The sequence below is a fragment of the Paramormyrops kingsleyae genome, chromosome 22 (genome assembly GCF_048594095.1).
Source record: "Paramormyrops kingsleyae isolate MSU_618 chromosome 22, PKINGS_0.4, whole genome shotgun sequence".
NCBI lineage: Eukaryota > Metazoa > Chordata > Actinopteri > Osteoglossiformes > Mormyridae > Paramormyrops > Paramormyrops kingsleyae.
In genome coordinates, this window is record NC_132818.1 from 3,874,173 (window position 1) to 3,893,465 (window position 19,293).

Below are 19,293 nucleotides of genomic sequence, written 5' to 3' on the forward strand. Positions count from 1 at the left end.
TCGCCTAGTAGTGCAACTCAAAGCCTGCAGGCCACTAGCAGACCCACAAGGCTCTTACATTTCTCGGTTTACTGTGAAATCGCAGGGTGCTGCGGAGATGATTGCAATATACAGACCTCTGCCATCAAAGGAAAAGAAATTTTATTAGGATCAATATGGCCTCTCTGTTTCTTCCCATATTTTATTCATTAGTTTGTAAGCTGTTCCATTCTGCTCAACACCTCCCTCTGCTGCCCCACTCAGGTCTCTGGGGGCGGGGCTCAGTCTGCAGCCTGAGATCCTGATTGGCTGTGGAGAGGTGCACCTCAAAAAGAAGAAGCTGTCCAACCAGAGTTTTGAGCGTCTCGGTGCCACACAGGTCGGTGTTCCAACGCCCTGCTGTCACTTGTTAGGGGTAGGTACCATTTCCAGAATATTCTGTTGTGTAACCATGCCCTCGTTCCCGCCCAGATTAAGGCACGATGCTGCAAGCCCGGGGTGCGGGCAGCGACGTTTAGCTCCAAGCTGGTCCACGGCGTGTCCCAGCAGAAGCAGAAGACCAAAGCATCGCGGGGGGGCTCTCTAGCCTTGGGCCGCAGGCTCGCCCCGGGAGGCCACCCATTACTTAGCACTGCCAGGTCTAGCAATGACTCAGATGAACACAGTGACACAGGTGAGCAACAGCGTCCAGCATCTTAATCTGCCTCTGTCTATGCAAAGACGGTAGAAGACTCTTCCGATTAGAATCCCCTCTGATGGGCCGGTCTGGCCTCATCACATTCGCTGTGGCCATGTGTGACGAGCTGATCCTCTCGAAGAGAGCTGCCTGTGAAGTGATGGTGGCCGTGTCTGTCGGCGATATGTTAATGGTCCTGAAAGCAATAGCCCTTGCTGCGGGGGGCCAGCGCCTGTCTTGTAAATGACTGGTCTGTCAGCACGGCGTTGACACCCCGCACTGCTGCAGACAGCTGCCAGTACGGGGGGGGGAAGGGGGGGGTGCTGAGCTCTCTTTGTTCGCTAACGGCTGCAAGTTAATTTTTCTTGGCCTGAAGTTGGGTGGTTAAAACCCAGTGAATTAGCTTTGGCAGGAAAGGCAGCCGGGAATTGCTTCCATTATTGTTTGATCGTTGTGTGATTTTTCTTACTGGCTTTACCTCTCCGCCAAGCCGTAAATCTGCACGAACACAAGCACATCTCTCTGCGCGGCCTCCTCAGTCAGCAGCATCCACATTCACTTTTACACTTCTGCCTGTTTAATATCTGTTTCATTTTAATACTTTTCTCGGGTGTATTGTAGAATCTGGGTCATTGTTGATCCAATGTTTTTCCCCTACTCAGAGGAAGATGAAGAGGAGGGTAGTTATGACAGTGAGGATGCAGATGACGTCTTGCATCCCAGAGACGGCTCCGCCAGCTTGGTGGTGACTGGCCCCTCCCCCTCGTCCATTGTAAAGTTAGAAGCCAATCAGAAAGCGAAGAACAAGAAGGAGCGACAAGGCCTCAGCGGTAAGGCTGCACGCTGGAGCTTGCACACGTCTGCGCTTTTTTACACTTCACTCTTTGACACACAAAGACCTCGGTGCAGAGGTCGGATTTTAATGTTCTGGAATTTTACGGGCGGGTATGCGAGCGGGTAATTCATTACACACGGGCGGGTAGCAGGTCAATCAAAACAGTGTTGTAGCCTGCAAAAATAACATATAAGCGAAAATATCTATGTATTAGACTATCATGTACAAATTGTCATCATCACAGTGTGTTCAGTATGTCGGGGGTACCTTACGGTGCTTTCGATTATTTCTCTCCAAGTCGGAACTCGGATGAAAACGTCATGAAACGTCACGAAAAACGTTACTTGCCGTCAGAAACACACCTCTTTTATGACGTTGATGTCGGACAAGATTTTGTTGTCCGAGTTGCCGCTGTGATGTAATTTCAACATGGCGGCTTACACACTCAACAGTAATTCTATTTTATAAATCTTTAAAAATGTTTATTTTGTTAAATGTATTAATAGTTATAAATGTAACTGCACGTGTTCGATTTAGAGAATACTATATCATGACCGTAAACAGTATCCTATCATCCAATATAAGATTTTTACCAGACTTGTTAGTGTCTTTGGTTTGTTTGTAGTTTGTTTGCCTCTCGAAAAAAGAATATCGCTATGAATGTGTTAAAATATTTTATAAAGCTTTTAATGTGGTTTGACTAGTTTGTGTTTCTTGTTTGTTTGTGTCTCGGAAAAAATAATCTCACTCCAAATCTGCTAAAATATAAAGCAACAACACACAGCAGCGTGTTCATGGAGGCAGCCATGTTTGTTCCGAGATGCGGTAGCTCGAACGGGAGATTGTCGGACGTGATGTCACTCAACTCTTAATTTCCGAGTTCCGAGAGAAAAACAAACGCATCATTAGATAATCGCCTCGACAAACATTCACATACACGTCTGAATCCTTGCGGAAGCGTGTCGTCGTGTTCTCTCTTTAACGCTCGTCACAGTATGGATAGCTTAGATCTATCTGATTTGATTTTGTGTTAAACGGACTTTTTCGTTGCAATTCAAAACTCATGTAGGCCTAGCGCTTGTCACGCTGAGAGGTGCATAGAAAAAATAATTGTGTGTAATTTATCACGGGTACGGGCGGGTAACGGACGGGTAACGGGCAGAATGTTAACGTGCCCAGGCGGGTGCGGATTTAACTTTGAAATAATCACGGGTGCACGGGTGGGTGTGGTGCTGTACTGTGCGGGTGCAGGTCTCCAAAAGTGGACACGTGCAGGACTCTGCCTTGGTGTGTATGTTGATGCTTCCTTGTCCCACCCTCGCCAGTGTGGTGCAGGTTTGGTCACCATACCTTAAAAAGGACATTGCTGCCTTGGAAAGGGTTCAACATAGGGCTACGAGAATGATTCCTGGTCTTAGAGGAATGTCTTATGAGGAGAGGTTAGCTGAGCTGAATCTGTTCAGCCTCAAGCAAAGGAGACTAAGGGGGGACATGATCCAGGTCTATAAGATTCTAACAGGTCTGGATGCTGTTCAGCCGAATGGCTATTTCAATATTAGCTTAAATACTAGAACCCGTGGCCATAAGTGGAAATTAGTGGGAGAACATTTTAAAATGAATTTGAGAAAACACTTCTTTACACAGCGTGTAGTTAGAGTATGGAATAGTCTTCCTGTTAGTGTAGCGCAAGCTAAAACCTTGGGTTCCTTTAAATCAGAGCTAGATAAGATTTTAACAACTCTGAGCTATTAGATAAGTTTCTCCCCCAAACGAGCTTGATGGACCTAATGTTTGTACATGTTTTTATATTCACAAATTTCAACCACAGGATCCCTAAGCCTTTCCTGCGTCGAAGGTCAGGTGAAGGTGAAGAAGAAGGTCCCCTCCAGGCCAATGCCCCTGGCGCGCCCCAGGAAGCCAGCCGAGGACAAGGAGGAGGGGAGGCCAAGGAGAGTCCGGGGCCCCAGTCCTCGCCACCAGCAGGCGATGTGGGGGATGCGAGGAGACAGGAGATCGCCTGCAGTCATCAGCGAGAGGCTGAAGAGGGCAACACGCAAGAGTGTGACACAGCAAGTGCCGACCAGAAAGGTGATTGGGGCAGGCCGGAGAGGGCCATCATTTGCATAATCAGTATGCATAAGGGCTCATGGGAGTCGTCCACCCCACACCCACAGCAGACTGGTGTGTATGAAAGACACTCAGAGTGCATTATAAATGCTGAAGGGTGCCCCAGTTTACATGGCATGCCTAAGGTTGTCGCCCAAGCACAATCCAGCCAGTCAGACTGTGAGTGACATGATGAAACAGACTTCCTCTCACTTTATCCAGTCCAAAGGTCGTGCGGTAAGTCGGCTGCTGGAGAGCTTTGCGGCCAACGAAGGCTTTCAAATGGACGAGGATAGCAGCTTCTCAGATGGTGGGGAGGACGGAAGCCAGCCAGGGCACATGTGTCACGTGACCAGGAGCACACCGGGTGAGGCCTGGTACTCCATGTGTACACAAACGTTTCCTGGGAAGGGCTAGCAGCCACCCTCTTGATTGTGTGTGTGTGTGTGTGTGTGTGTGTTCTGCAGCCCTCCCCAGCTGCATCCTGACCAAAGAGCTGCTCATGGATGGTTTGAAGGTCCTGATCTCGGAAGATGAGCTCCTGTACGCCGCTCGCATCCACACGCTGGAGCTGACGGACATGTGAGTGGCAGGCAGTGTGGCCACATGCACCATCGCCGTCCTTCTCAGGCCAGTGGTCATTCTGATCAAACAGTGGAATTTCGGAAGAACTCATACTCCAGTTTTTGCCCAGAGGTTCATAGGAAGTCAGTGATGTATTTCTGATGAAAAGTTGCTCTGCTCTGTTACCCTGCTTCAAGGGGCTAGGCTGAGTGGGGAACAGTCTGTGAAAACACACACAAAACAAGCCCTTTCTGCTCTGTGCTCTCCCAGCTACAGCATCACCATTGACGGCGAGCGAAGAAGCCGGCAGAAGATCTACTCCTTGGAGCAGCTCTTACAGGAAGCTGTGAGTTTAGCCTTCTGGGCTCTCTTTCTTGCCCAGAACTTGACGCTCTACCTTAGGGTCGTGGTGATTTTCAGACAGTATCTGTCATGCTCAGCTGCTAGTCACACTCTCCGTGCGGAGTGCACAGCCCCAGCTGCATGGCACGTGACCTTTGCCAGGTCCGGCACAGTGACACCACCGCCACCACCTCCAGTGACAGCGTTCCTCCCTCAACCGCAACCGCTTAGAATTTCTCACCCCAACGGCATGACAACAGAGCCGCGGGTGACAGCACAATTTGTCATGCATCACGGTGCAGACGTGCTGATCCTCTCAGTGTAAACATTTTAAAAGGGGCAGTGCAGGAATGAGGGGATTGAGAGACTCGCCTCCTCAGCCAATCCCAGCTCGGCCCCTCCATTGGCTCCCAGGGGAGAGGAGTAGCAGCAGGGGGTGTGAGGCTGGTTGTGGGGGGAGGGGGCTGCATGCAGCTGGGACAGATGTGCAGGACACACAGCTACAGCCGTGCAGGAGTCTTTGATTGACCCAGCTGCTGTGTAGGGGTCTGTGATTGGGCCAGCTGCTGTGTAGGGGTCTGTGATTGGGCCAGCTGCTGTGTAGGGGTCTGTGATTGGGCCAGCTGCTGTGTAGGGGTCTGTGATTGGGCCAGTAGCAGGGAGTCTGGAAAAGTTTGTCTGGGCTGGGGAGGTAGTGGGGAAGAATTGGAGAGTGGGAAAGGGCCAAACTGAGAAGGAGGGCAGAGGGGAGAGAAAGGGATGAGAGTAGGAGGGAGAAAAGCGGGGAGAGGTGGAAAGAGAAATGGAGAGGAGAACAGTGAAAGGGGGAGGGGGGAAGAACAAAAAAGGAGGAAGGTAGGAAGAGAAACAGAAAGGAAGACAGTGAAGGGGCAAAGGGGGAGGAAGAAAAAGGGTGAGGTAGAAAGAGAAACAGAAGGAGAGGAAGACAGAAAGGGGGGAAAAGAGAGGGGAGCGACAAAGAGAAACAAGTACAGGGAGAGGAGGACAGAAAGGGGGGCAAGGAGAAAAATGGTGAGGGGGACAGTGAAAGGGGGAGAGGGAGGGAGAAAAAGAAAGAATGAGGCAGAAAGAAATGGAGAGGAGGACAGCGAAAGAGGGAGGGATAGAAACAAGGAGAGGCAGAGTGGAGAGAGAGAGACTGAGGAAAAATGAATGTGACAGTGTGACAGATGTCCTGCTGCTCAGATACATGCAGAAGCCCATCAAGGCTCTCTCTCTCTCTCTCTCTCTCTCTCTCTATCTCCCTCCTCCCTTCTCTCTTTACCTCACATGAGCAGACACACAGTCACCCAGATAGCCTTTCAAAAGCTGTATCTTCCTTCTTTGGTGTTATACAAATACACTGATCCTTCTTGCAAATGTTTCTTTTAATAAGCATTAATAAGTCTCCAAAGCATCATTTAACTGGGCTAAAAATCCAGGTAGGTGCATCCAAACACCCGTTTACCTGCAAGTCCCAGCAAGTCTCCCTTCCTGGCCAAGGCCTGGAGTTTAAAGCAGGCAGCAGGCGGTCATCGTAATGCGCTCTGGCTCACGAGCCCAGATTAGCAACATTAGCCTGCTTTGTACCCGTCAGCTTTGACTGAGGCTGAAATGTCAGCCTGCTGATGGTGTAACATGAGAAAGCGTGTGTACATGTGTGTCCTCAATCTCGCTTCCAGTGTAGGTGAGCTCATGTAGGAGACCACGCATCCAGGGTTGAGGAATTTCCTGCTTGAGCACTGATCACTTATATTTTTTTGTAGATTTTTCTTTCACCCGCCCATGTTGACTGACACAGACAACAATGGATCCTGCCGCTTCTGTTTTCTGTTTAGGTGCTTTGGTAACACATCAAGTGACTGAAGCTCTATGTGTGTGCATGTGTGTGTTCGTGTCTCGGTCAGGTCCTTGATGTGCAGCCAGGGAGCGAGGCGCTGCTAACATCGGGCCAGCGGGTATGCGCGTACTGGAGCGAGCGCTCACGGTGTCTCTACCCCGGATATGTTAGCCGAGGTGAGCGGGGCAGGGGCCTGAACTCTGCTCATACACTTTGTGCATTTTAGCACATCTCCGCAAAAGTCGCTACCACATCATTCATGTCAATTTGGTACTACTGATGAAATCAAGCATTCTTATTTGTTTTCCTACCTGTTCTTGTAGGAGGCACTTATGAAGATGGGAAGGCAGGTGGTGTCATGGTGGAGTTCGACGATGGAGATCGGGGGCGGATCTCACTGCCCAATATTCGCCTCCTCCCCCCTGACTATCAGATCCACTGTAAGTAATCCATAATTCACTGTTACCATGTGAACTGAAAGGTAGAATAGTGTCAGCCATCAGCTTCTCTAGTTCTCCATAGTCACAGATAAATGCTCAGCCCCACTCCTATTCCATTAGCACCCGCAAGCGTCGAGCCACCTACCCTGGTGGCCTGTGCTGGACAGAGGGGACGAAGGAGCTCCACATTGGAGAAGGCACCTCTGTCTCACATGACATCTGAGAAGCCAAGCAAAATGGTGAATGTGAAGGAGTGCAAGGCCATCACCAAGGCCAAGCCAGGTAGAACCACCCTTGGAAACCAGTTAGACAATACAGGTCCAGTTAGACAATGCATGAATTAATTATGGGAAAATGGCAGTGGATGGGTCCTCTTTAAGAGCAAATAGGCATGAAAATAGGGTGAATGTATTTTAGAGGGCAGATTGACATTCTTGGGGCTGCTGTTGGTTGCTACCCATGGTGTTATGACAGTTTGTGTGTCATTAAGTCATTTCATTAAAAAATAAGGAGCATATTTTCATTACTATCATTTGTGTGCTAACAGGCAGACCGAAAGGTTCAACAACAAAGAATTCCTTGGTGACCAGGATGAATAAGACTGCCAACCCTATGCTCAGCTGGCCAGTGGATTTGGTGCCCAAAAAGAAGGCTATAAACAATCTCTTCCAGGTCAATGGGAGCCCCAGGAAACCCTTCAAAAGGAAGGAGGTTGAAGCCTTTTCACTCTCATCTCCTACAGTTGCCCCAGCTAAAGGAATCTTCCGGAGCTCCTTCGCCGTGGACTCCTTCAGCAGCATTGCTAATGGTTACTCCTCTTTTGGAAACCAGCCGTCTGTGATGTCTGTCAGTTCCAGAAGCTCCCTCTGCGGTCGGGGCAGGAGGCCAGGTGAAGGTGGGGGCATGCAGGGCCGGAAGGCAGAGTTTCTTGTCAAACTTGACCATGAGGGGGTAACCTCGCCTAAGACAAAGAACAGCAAAGCCTTATTGCTGCGAGGATCCACAGGGCATGGAAGTCAGCTGGACAAAGGCTTTGACACAAAAGGGGTGGCTGCCATGGCCCAGACAATTGGTTATTCTCACCCTGCTCTGCTCATTAAAGACAACAATAAGGCGGATGGCACTCGAGCAGATCTCCTGCTCAAAGGGGTGTCCCACCTGCAGAAACCTACACCATCCTTGGTCTTAGCTGATTACGCTGACTTTGGCATGAACTGTCACAGTGACTGTCCCAGTTCCTACTCTGACATGGACGAGGAAGAGGATGATGATGATGAGAGGGGAGCCCCCATGGCTACTGCCTCTGGGGGCCTCAGAACAGCTGGAAGCTTCCTTTCCCGTCTCTCAGTCTCATCTTCCTCCTCTGGTTCCTCTAGTTCCTCCAGCTCTGGCTCCCTGTCCAGCTCCAGCCTCTGCTCCTCAGACAATGACTCGTCCTACAGCTCGGAGGATGAGGAAGGCTCTGCACTGCTGCTGCAGGGCTGCCTCTCCTCCCATCGGCCCCTCCTGCAACCCCCAGAACCAGCATCTGGGCCAACTCAGGGGTCCTTTGTCGCCAAGACCATGACTGTTCCTGGCACAAAGGCCGAGAATGACAACAGTGCCAGCAGCAAGCCACTCAAACGAAAGCAGTGTCCAGGCTCTGCCCCTAAGAGTCCAAAGGATCTGGCTAAGAGACAGAAGTTCCAGGCGGTGAATAACCAGCCCAAGGTCTCGGCTTTTCTGCCAGCACGCCAGCTTTGGAAATGGTCTGGAAACCCCACACAGGTAAGCCACCTGGATATATGTGGTCTCGTCATAACTGTTAATGCATTCGCTAAGTACATTAAACCTGTTTTAGTCTGTAGGGCGAATAGGTCATTAGTATGATGGTCAATGTGTCATGTTGTGTTTCGCAATTGTTTGACTGTTTGGTCTGTGTTCGGCAGAGGAGGGGCATGAAGGGTAAAGCACGCAAGCTGTTCTATAAAGCTGTGGTGCGCGGCCGAGAGACTGTGTGCATCGGGGACTGTGCGGTATTCCTCTCCGCCGGCCGCCCACACCTGCCCTACGTGGGCCGCATCGAGAGCTTTTGGGAGTCCTGGAGCAGCAGCATGGTGGTGAAGGTGAAGTGGTTCTACCATCCTGAGGAGACAAAGCTGGGCAAGCAGCAACGTGATGGCAAGGTGGGGTTTGCAGCTCAAGGGCAAGCAGTGCTGACATGCAACTTATTTTCCAGGCTTTTCCTGCAGCTGTAGAAACTGAATTCAACATGTTCATCAAGTGTTATATGAGTAATCAAAACTCAGGATTAACCAGAGTGAAAGCTAAAAACATCTTCACTTTGAGAGCTGTTATCTGCAGTGTGAGCTATGTGTTGCCCTTGCCAGATGTTCAGATTTTCTGAAGCAGTATTGCTTTGCGGGGCAGAAAGTAAGTGAGGGTAAGATCATAGGGTATCCTCTCCCTGCCATAGGTGGGAGTTTTGAGGGAAGCAGCTTTGGCTTGTATTTGTGAAGCTCTTTTTTGTCATGAAATAAGGCTGGCTGGCTAGCAGTATTGCACATTGAATATTCAGTCTCTGATGTTGCACCCTGCTGGTTGTGGCAAAGCAGACATACTGAATATTCATAGTCAGTGAGATTTTAACGTCTTTGGTCTGAATTCCAAGTACATCTTACACTCACATTTGATTCTTTGTGGTTAATGCATAGTGCTGGTCACATTCACTGTCTTCCTTCATGTTTCCCAGCATGCCCTGTACCAGTCCTCCCATGAAGATGAGAATGATGTCCAGACAATCTCCCACAAGTGCCAGGTGGTGAGCCGTGAAGAGTACGAGCAGCTGAGCCGTATTAGGAAGCCCATTGGTAACAGCCAGGAGCTCTACTACCTGGCTGGGACTTATGACCCGGCCAACGGCCAGCTCTTTACTGCGGAGGGCCTGCCCATCCTGTGCTAGCCCTGGATCTACTTCTAGATACTGCTGAGGAGCCCTCAGGCCCCCCGAAGGGTATGAAGTGTAACTGCAGTGTCACCCAGCTCTTCTGAGGCAGGGAAAACACACGACTGTTCGACACTTGTGAACATGCAAGTGGCCAGCCGCCACTACATTGAGAGACAACATGGATACAGCAAAGGGCATCCCCAGGCGGTCCACTACACCCAGAAGCCCCACGGCACTACACAGTTTGCACAGGATTGTGCCCACTTGGGTGGAGAGCTCCAAGAGTGTAGTTTGACAAAAGCCCCTTAGCCATGTGAAAATAACCTGCTGTAGACCAACCTCCAAACAGGCGCGCTGCCCCTCCCTGGTATCTGCCAAGGACAGTGGCTGGTTGGAGTGAGGGGGTAGTGGTGTGATCTCTCTGACATAAGCATCATTGACCCCTCCTCTTCTGACATGCGTTTGACGTGGGGAAGATAGAGCACAGCTGCTATGTGGCATAGCCTGGTCCAAGGGGCATCCTCAGCTGGCAAGTGTAATGTACGGGAGACCTGCAGACCTCATTCTGATAATTCCAGGGACGTTTTTAACGTGAATTTACATAGATATATAAAGATACTTCTGTACATGTACACACAGATACATACTGTATACATAATGGAATGGTTATCCTATCAAGCCATACTTCAGTACCTCTTGCCTGATCTGATTCAGGCTGTGCGTGTGTACGTGTGTGTGTGTGTGTGTGTGTGTGCGTGCGTGCGTGCATGTGTGTGTGGGTTGGTGGGTTGTACAGAACAATTCTCTTCTTAATGTCTGTGTGTGTGTGTGTGTCTGTAATATATATATATATATATAGTATATATATACTTATATGTATATAATGTGTACATGCACGTACACACACACAAATACAATTGAGAGATTATATTTCTTTCGTGTTGTCAGATGTGTTCCTTTGTAAGGTTACTGAATATTGGTTATGAGACTTGAATGGGTTGTGACTTTGTTTTATTTGTTTTAATTTTAACGATGACCACCACCACCACCACCACGCTGGCTAGTTAGACCAGCCAAACAATGACCACTGCTGTTGCCAAAACCAATCACCCAGGTGGTCCATCTGATGCATTGTTCCTGGAACAGCATGTGTCAAAGGTTGGAGGGGCATCCCATAATGTCCTGGCCCCTTGGCCAGTTGAAATGTGAACGGCTCAGTGAGTCTAGTTTCCTTTTTACCACTTTGCTCTATAATACCTTTGTTATCTGTACTGTTATTGCTGGTGTCTGCCATTCTTTTTCACATCTCACAGAAACCCCTGAGTCTCTCATCATTGTGCCCTTTAGAGACGGGCACACTTCTGAACTGTTAGATGGTTTACTGGACGTGGGCAGTTGTGACTCTGCGGATTGCTGGTCTCAGAGGAATATGCAGTTATTCTGCGCCACTCTGAGAATGTGGCTTCTGAGCAGCGTTAGCATAGCAGCGCTGTATTAGCCTCTGAGCAGGGTTAGCATCAAAACACAGTGTTGACTTCTGAGCAGGGTTAGCATTGCAGCACTATGTTGGCTTCTGAGCATAGATAGCATTGCAGCACTGTGTTGGCCTCTGAGCAGGGTTAGCATTTCTGCACCTTCTTACCTTCTGAATAGGGTTAGCATTGCAGCACTGTGTTGGTCTCTGAGCAGGGTTAGCATTGCAGCACTGTGTTGGCCTCTGATTAAGGTTAGCATTGCAGCATTATGTCAGACTTTGACCACGGATAGCATTGGAGCACTATGTTAGCTTCTGGGCAGAGTTAGCATTGCAGTACTGTATTGTCTTCAGGTTAGCATTGCAACTCTGCATGCACCATGTGGGAAATTGATGGCCTGTGAAGCACAATCATTAAGAGGAAGTTAAAATTAATATTTAAAATAGTAAAGAAGTTGCCTATTTGATAGGCTTAAACAATCAAAGCGATATGTTTTTTCGTTGTAACTGTCGTTGTTGTTGCTTTTGCTTTTGCCAAATATATTGAGTTATTCAATCAGTATTTTAACTATTGCTCATCTTTATTTATTGCCAATGTAGCTGCAAAGTCAGTAACTTTATAGAGAATTTGGTGTAGTACAATATAAGATGTTACTTTCTGATGTAATAGACTGAGCTCTTAGGTGATGGTGCAGAGGACATTTATTTATTGAAGTGACACTGGATCAGCGTTCTCAATGGCTGTTAGTAGTGTGGTCAGCAGACCCCTTGCTAGTCTGTAACTTGGCAGTGAGATTCCCTTGCTGCTCCTTGGCAGGAAGTGACATCATTGGGCACAATCAACCCCCCCCCGTTTCTTATGGTTTGGTTAAATGATTGTTGATTACTGACAATAAACCGATGTCCTACCACACTTACTGTTTTGTGTGGTTTGTTTGAATAGGGAAAGATTTAAAGAAATTATGTTATTTTTATAGAGTTCCTTATTTTTTTAACTTGATGTTGAATGCTTGAATTGCTATGTACTTATAACAGGGACTCATGTACTTATAAATGGCAAATGTGGATCATTAAGCCTTTTCTCATATTTTTATTGATCCCAACTGTTAATCCAAGATGTAGGAATTACTGTGAAGCATCACTTGGTCGAAACCGGTGTTGTACATAAGAACTAGTTTACTTTGTCATGTACAAATTGCTTGTTTGTCTTTTTTTTCTGTCCTCTGCATAAAATGTGGCCAGGGAACAATTTGAGTTCACACAGTAGGAAATTAAGCATATAGCTTTGACATCCAATGACATGCCAGAGCCTGTGTGCACACCCACATGCGAATGTGTCACTCCTACACAGATGGCAGTCGTCTGTGGGCTGTTTCTGTCATGTCAGCTTCTTCATGGTTTTGCCTCATATATAGACTTGGGGGGTTCCCTTGATCATTAAAACCATATGGATCCCAGTCATTTTACATTTTCTCACAACTTTAAATAAAGGCCAAATAATCTGATTTTGAAGAATGGTAAGAAAAGTTTTCCTTAGCCAGCTTGACTGGACATAGGTGCTGGGTGGTGTAGGACTAATGCAATGTCTTGCTTAATCGACAGGTCAACGTTGTATGACACGGGTGCAATACTACTAGGATGTAACTGAATAGATGTTGAGCATTGTACAGCAGCTGACAGGTCACGGTAAGCGGTGAGGAGGACGCAGGACCGTCTGTCCTTTCACCCAATTTTATTTAAATCCATTATCAGCAACAGTAAGGAAATTAAAGTTTTCAAACATATTCCTAAAATTATTTCTCAGAGTTACTTGGCAAATATTATAATATTTTAACACAAATTAAATAAAGATTTTAATTATATTCCTATTGTTTTGTTGTTTTCTTCCCTTGAATTTAAAGTGTTTTCTAATTGTTTCAATATTGTAAAGAATTGTAAATATGTACAGTGTGTTTTGATTTTGGGGTAGGCATTTTGCAGAAAAATGGAGTTTATGAACATCAAACCATGTAAAAACATTTTAGTATTAAGATTTTTACAGATGGCTTATGAATAAATATGACAAAACCTGCTGTTGGAGTTTGGCTTTGACTGTATAAAATAAAAAAAAAACATTAATCTTCTGTTGAAATCGCATTCATAGTATATGGAGAAAGTGTGAAAGACAAGTAGGGCTGATTTTTCTGTTCAAACTACTGACACGGGGGGTGTAGTGGGAACGCTCTGCCAAAAACCATTTTTTTCATCGGTGTTGGCTATTGAATTTTGTGCGTGTGTCCACGACCCATTGTTTGTGACGGTTAATCTTCAAAATCTTATTTTGAAGTCAGTCTCGATGACTTATCGTAACATTTAGCTGCCGTTTAATGCCTTGTTGATCGCCTGTTTGCGTTCCCCTTTCTATGGCCTTTGCCCTCATCTCCTCTCTGCTGCACTTCAGGCCCTGGCTGATCATGCTATGTTTGCACTCTCACGTTCCCTTATCTTCCTGACTAATGGAGGTCTCTAATTGGAGGTCTCTATTATGCTGGTGGGTGTCAGCTGAATCGACTGTAATACTGGTGGAAACCCTGTCTCCTTGGGCCCCGGAGTGCCTTTATTTGGGGGGGGGGGGGGAGGAGAGAGAGAGAGACATCCATTAGTCATTTTCTGGAGGAATTGCCTCAACTAGCATAAATGGCTGTTTACTCAGCCGGGTTATGAGTGTGCGCTATGGGGATGGCCGTGTTTGTCAGAATCTCAGCCTTCTTTTGTGTTTGCGGAGTTACGCTCTAGTAGGCGTCCTCCACTGAAATCCTTGCTCATTGCCCTCCCCATCTCATGCCATGGGCAGGAAAGCCTCGCTCTGTGTCGGCGGCGTCTCTCTTCCCCTATGGATCACTGAAAGCACAATGCAATCTCTCTCTTCCCTGTCAATGATTAACCTTCCAATTTGTTAAAAAAAATTGTACTCTACTACAGGTGAGAGGGCCATTTCTGTTGTACCTTTGAACACCGAATGCTTAGTAGTGGCATGCCAATAATACATTGCACTGACCTGCTGCCGTTGCGAGGCATAAATAGGGAATTCCATTTTCTCTAGGCAGGATCAGCTGTGGTTGCTGTCGTCACGATGTGGACGTGACCGGGCATCACCGGGTGGGCGTGACAGCCACAGGAGCCCATCATCTGCAAAAAGCAAATACGCAATCCTGAGGCCCCCAAACCTGACCCCCTCCACTCCTTGGCTATGCCTAGAAATTCTGCCCATAAATGTTGTTGACAAAGGGCAGCCCTGGCAGAATTCAACACCCATGAGGAAGGAATCTGACTTATTGCTGGCATATAGACTGGTTAGGCAAACTCCCATGAACCATCCAGTATGCTTGTGAGGGTGACAAGCTGATCCATTGTTCCACAACCAGCACAGAATCTGCATTGTTCCTCCTGGATCCGATATTCGACCAACGGACAGACCCTCCTCTCCAGTACCCTGGCATAGACTTTCCCAGGGATGCTGAGGAGTGCGATCCCCCTAAAGTTGGAACACATCCTCTGGTCCCCTTTCTTAAAGATTGGGACCACCACCCCAGTCTGCTAATCCAAAGGCACTGTCCCTGACATGCGCGCAATGTTGTAGAGGTATGTCAGCCAAGACAGCCTAACAACATCAGGAGCTTTCAAAAACTCAGGGCGAATCTCATCCACCCTCAGAGCCCTACCACCAAGTAGTTGTTTGACTACTTCAGTGACCACAGCCCCAGAGATGGGCAATTCTTCCCCTGAGTCTTCCAGCTCTACTGCCTCCGAGGTAGGATGTCAGTAGGATTTAGGAGATCCTCGAAATATTCCTTCTACCGCCTAACTATATCCCCAGTTGAGGTTGACAGTTTTCCATCCCTGCTGCAAATAGTATTGGTGAAAGCCTGCTTCCTCCTTATGAGTCACCTAACAGTTTGCCAGAACCTTTTCAAAGCCAACTAAAAGTCCTTTTCCATAGCCTCACCAAACTCCTACCGCATTCAAGTTTTTGCCTCAGCAACCGCCCGAGCTGCTTCCTGCTTGGCCTGCCAGTACCTGTCCACTACTTCCAGAGTCCCATAAGCTAACCAAGCCCTGAAGCCCTCCTTCAGCCTGACAGCTCCCTTTACTGCTATGTCCACCACTGGGTTCGGGGTTCTGCTATGATGGTGCCGCTGCAACTGGCACCAACAACGTTATGGCCACAGGTCCGCATTGCTGCCTCAGCAATGGAGCGCCAGAACATGGACCATTCAGCCTCCATGTCCCCTGACTCCCTTGGGAGAGAAGAGAGTTTCTTCTGGAGGTGTGAGTTGAAGATCTCCCAGACAGGGACCAGACACTCCCAGCACACCCTCAGTATGCGTTTGGGTTTAACAGGTCTATCCAGCATCTTCTCCTGCCATCGGATCCAACTCACCAGCAGGTGGTGATCAGTTGACAGCTTAGCTCCTCTCTTTACCCGAGTGTCCAAAACATATGGACGCAGGTCTGATGATTCGATTATAAAATTGATCATGGAACTGCGGCATTGGGTGCTCTGGTGCCAAGTGCACTTATGAACACCCTTATACTCGAATATGGCGTTCGTTATGGACAAACTGTGATTAGCACAGAAGTCCGATAACAGATCACCGCTCGGAATACATTCAGGCAGGCCATTCCTCCCGATCACTCCCTTCCAGCAGGTGGTACGAGCCAGTCCACGGCCACCCGAAGTGTCCTGTCCAACATCTATGTCATGTTCTCAAGTACTGCAATGACTATCATAGTCTTGCATGTGGTGCTGGGATGATTATCCATTACTCACGCCTACATTTCTGCTATGTCACTGCTATGATGATGAGGGAATAGTGAAAAGAAGGAATTAGAATGGACTGTTTGAAAATCCAATAAGATCAACTGGAAACAAGAATTCCTGACCGAGTGAGTACTGTCTGTAATTGCAGAAGTCATGTTTGAACTTGTAATCTGTGCGCAATTGAATGAAAATGTGGCTAGGGTTTTAAGTTTTGAAACACGTCAAGTTTTGCAACTCAGTTCAGGATCTTAAGGACGGGCCTGTCGTGGGATTTGTGCGTGTGGTTTCCTAATCTTGATTTTTCCAAATAAAGTCAAAAGGAATTGCTACAGTAAGAGCCCTCAAAGCAGAACAGAGTCTTGCTCTAGGGTACAACAGATGAGTCCAGTTTGATCCTTGAACAAGACCAGATATGATTATATTATCACCTTATTGTTTATACTGGATTATGTAAAAGAAAACCAGCTATCCGAGAGCCATTAAAGTACATCAAATACAAATATGAATAGTATGTTTTCCATTCATTAATACATCACACTGTCAGTCTTCTCCTGCTTTTTCTGACAGATAATGTCCTACACCTTTAGTTACGCTCTCACCATGCCAATTCAGTCATGTTCCCAAGTGATTTGTATTGTTTTGTTTTTTAAAAATCCAATGACTATACCGTCTTCCATTTCTGTGCTTATTATTACGTACTCCAGACTTTTTAGGCACTGGATTGGTGGGAAAGAAGCTTTTTCATGTATTGTTCCTGGGTAAAGTTTATACTTTTAGGTTACATGAGTGCCGCTCCTGCTCAGTAATGCAAACAAGCAGAGCAACAGGAGTTTGGTATAGTTTGACTCCATCCTCTGAGTCATACGTCAAACAACACAGCAAATCGAATCCATCAGTAAGCAAGGCTGCCTGCTTGGGCACAGCATAATGCTGCTCCCGCTCCCTCCTGCCGCTCTTTGATCATATTGTTCTGCTGCTCCCGCTCCCTCCTGCCGCTCTCTGGTCTTAGCGTACCACTGCTCCTGCTCCCTCCCACCGCTATTTGGTCATAGTGTACCACTGCTCCAGCTTGGTGCAACAACTGGAAGGTCATTTTATGGAGGAAGAGAGAGCGCAGTAGCTTTGTGCTGGGGCTCACCTCAGAATCCATTACTTGCCAGAGGAAGGTCAGCACTCAGGACTTTGTTGTCATGTGGATCTGCTGTTGGACTTTAGGTCATGAGATAATGAGCCTGGAGAGTTCATTTTTCTCTTGGAACTGGGAAATTCTGAGATGAGTGACATCACATCCGACAGTCTCCCGTTCGAGCTACCACTCGGAACAAACATGGCTGCCTCCATGAACACGCTGCTGTGTGTTGTCGCTTTATATTGTAGCAGGTTTGGAGTGAGATTTTTTTTTTCAGGGAGACAAACAAGAAACACAAACTAGTCAAACCACATTAAAAGCTTTATAAAATATTTTAGTACATTCATAGCAATATTCTTTTTTTGAGAGGCAAACAAACTACAAACAAACCAAAGACACTAACAAGTCTGGTAAAAATCTGATATTGCATGATAGGATACTGTTTACGGTCATGATATGGTATTCTCTAAATCGAACACGTGCAGTTACATTTATAACTATTAATACATTTAACAAAATAAACATTTTTAAAGATTTACAAAATAGCATTACTGTTGAGTGTGTAAGCTGTCATGTTGAAATTACGTCACAGGGGAAAATTCTGTGCGACATGAACGTCATAAAAGAGGCGTGTTTCCGACGGGAAGTTACGTTTTTCATGACGTTTCGTGACATTTTCATCCGAGTTCCGACTCGGAGAGAAATAATCGAATGCACCATTATCCCAGGAATCAAGGCACTTTCACACTATGAAAAGCGTGACAACACTAACTACTATTAACATCACCAACTGCAGGGGTGGGGTGCGAACCTCCAATCCTGGAGGTGTGAAGGAACATGAAAGATATCACTTTTTCATCTGGTTGAAAGATGATGTGTCTGTGTAGGGAAAGAAATAGCTCCCCTGGTACCATTGAGGTTATTGGGAATTTTTAACAAATTCAATTAACTGAGAGTCACTGCTGTGCTGAATCCTTGTTACTCCATGAAAATATTATAATGCATTTTAAATAACTTTAAAATGTTTTGGATAAAATGATCAGCCGAGTAATACAAATGTTTAAAGTTATTTTGTGCTTCCAACTTATTTCCACAATCATTATGAGAAAACCATCTCACTGTATTGGAATTGTTCTTTTCTGGTTTTAATGTTGAACAAGCCAGAGCTGGTAAAATGGAAAGATTTTTTATATTGTGAGCCCAAGTGTTTATAGACCTGCAGATATCTTCCTGCGTTTTAAGCTGCTACATTATAAATTGTTCCAACCTACATTCTTCATACTCGTATTGTTTTGAATGATGTTGTGAGGCTACCTCACAGCTCTTGGGACATATAATTTAAACTTTGCACGAAAAATAGGGTCTGGCTGCAGCCGCTCAGAACGTGCACTCTCAGGCATCTGCACGCTCAGCCACAGACGTCAGGTGCACGCTCAGCCACAGACGTCAGGTGCATGCTCAGCCACAACAGGAAGTGCAACCGGGGAATCCCCGTAGCGTTAAACTCTATATTTGATGTTTTATATTGGATTTGTTGTATATCTGCTTGATGACGTTAATAAAAAAAAAAGTGCAGGGGAATCAAGTGCTAACTTAGTTCTTGAGGCCAGAACGGTATGTTAAGGTTTTTTATTTGTATTACTGAATTATATAGTTACAAGTTTATTTATTTCATGCCATACATTATTGCAATGTAGTGCCTTGATGTAGTGCGTTAGTAACTTTTTTCTCTGGCTGGAGTGAATTATTTCAGTTATGGCAACTACTAGCCAGTAAGCTCACGTTATCTTACGATAAAATAGACACATTTCTACTTTTACAGAGCTTTTCATGGAGTTATCTTGTGAGTGTCTTCGTATAGTCATATAGTTTTTAGTTGTTCGTGTGGTCTTGAGAACGTTTCTCGGTCTCCTTATGGTAATGTATGTCATACATATATGTATGTATGTAACAGTGGTTATATATATAGAATAAGGGGACACGCGCACTGTGTGCGCATTAGCGAGTTATGATGATTTAATTTTTCCTTGTAATAACAGCGGAAAAAATAAAGTAGCAGGGTCTGAACATTAGTGCTCTCGCTACGCTACCACGTCCACGATGCTACTAATAACAAGAATAACATGGGAGCATTTAGTTTGATTAACTTGATCTGGTATTCAAAATCTAACATTTTAAATA

The 19,293-nt window shown here is 46.4% G+C and overlaps 1 protein-coding gene across 3 annotated transcripts in view; it reads left to right on the forward strand.

Moving 5' to 3' along the window:
- LOC111846423 (BAH and coiled-coil domain-containing protein 1-like) overlaps positions 1-13,305 on the forward strand; it is a 59,901-nt gene extending 46,596 nt beyond the window's left edge. For all 3 annotated transcript variants that reach the window (XM_072704625.1, XM_072704624.1, XM_072704626.1), the window contains 13 exons: positions 244-358; positions 451-652; positions 1,318-1,485; positions 3,319-3,578; positions 3,819-3,963; positions 4,064-4,178; positions 4,431-4,506; positions 6,410-6,518; positions 6,666-6,782; positions 6,903-7,064; positions 7,330-8,549; positions 8,711-8,947; positions 9,514-13,305. In XM_072704625.1, coding sequence (XP_072560726.1) covers positions 244-358; positions 451-652; positions 1,318-1,485; positions 3,319-3,578; positions 3,819-3,963; positions 4,064-4,178; positions 4,431-4,506; positions 6,410-6,518; positions 6,666-6,782; positions 6,903-7,064; positions 7,330-8,549; positions 8,711-8,947; positions 9,514-9,723 — 3,136 coding nt within the window. In that variant the 3' untranslated portion in view covers positions 9,724-13,305. The remainder of the gene's footprint in view (positions 1-243; positions 359-450; positions 653-1,317; positions 1,486-3,318; positions 3,579-3,818; positions 3,964-4,063; positions 4,179-4,430; positions 4,507-6,409; positions 6,519-6,665; positions 6,783-6,902; positions 7,065-7,329; positions 8,550-8,710; positions 8,948-9,513) is intronic.
- Positions 13,306-19,293: the final 5,988 nt, after the last annotated feature.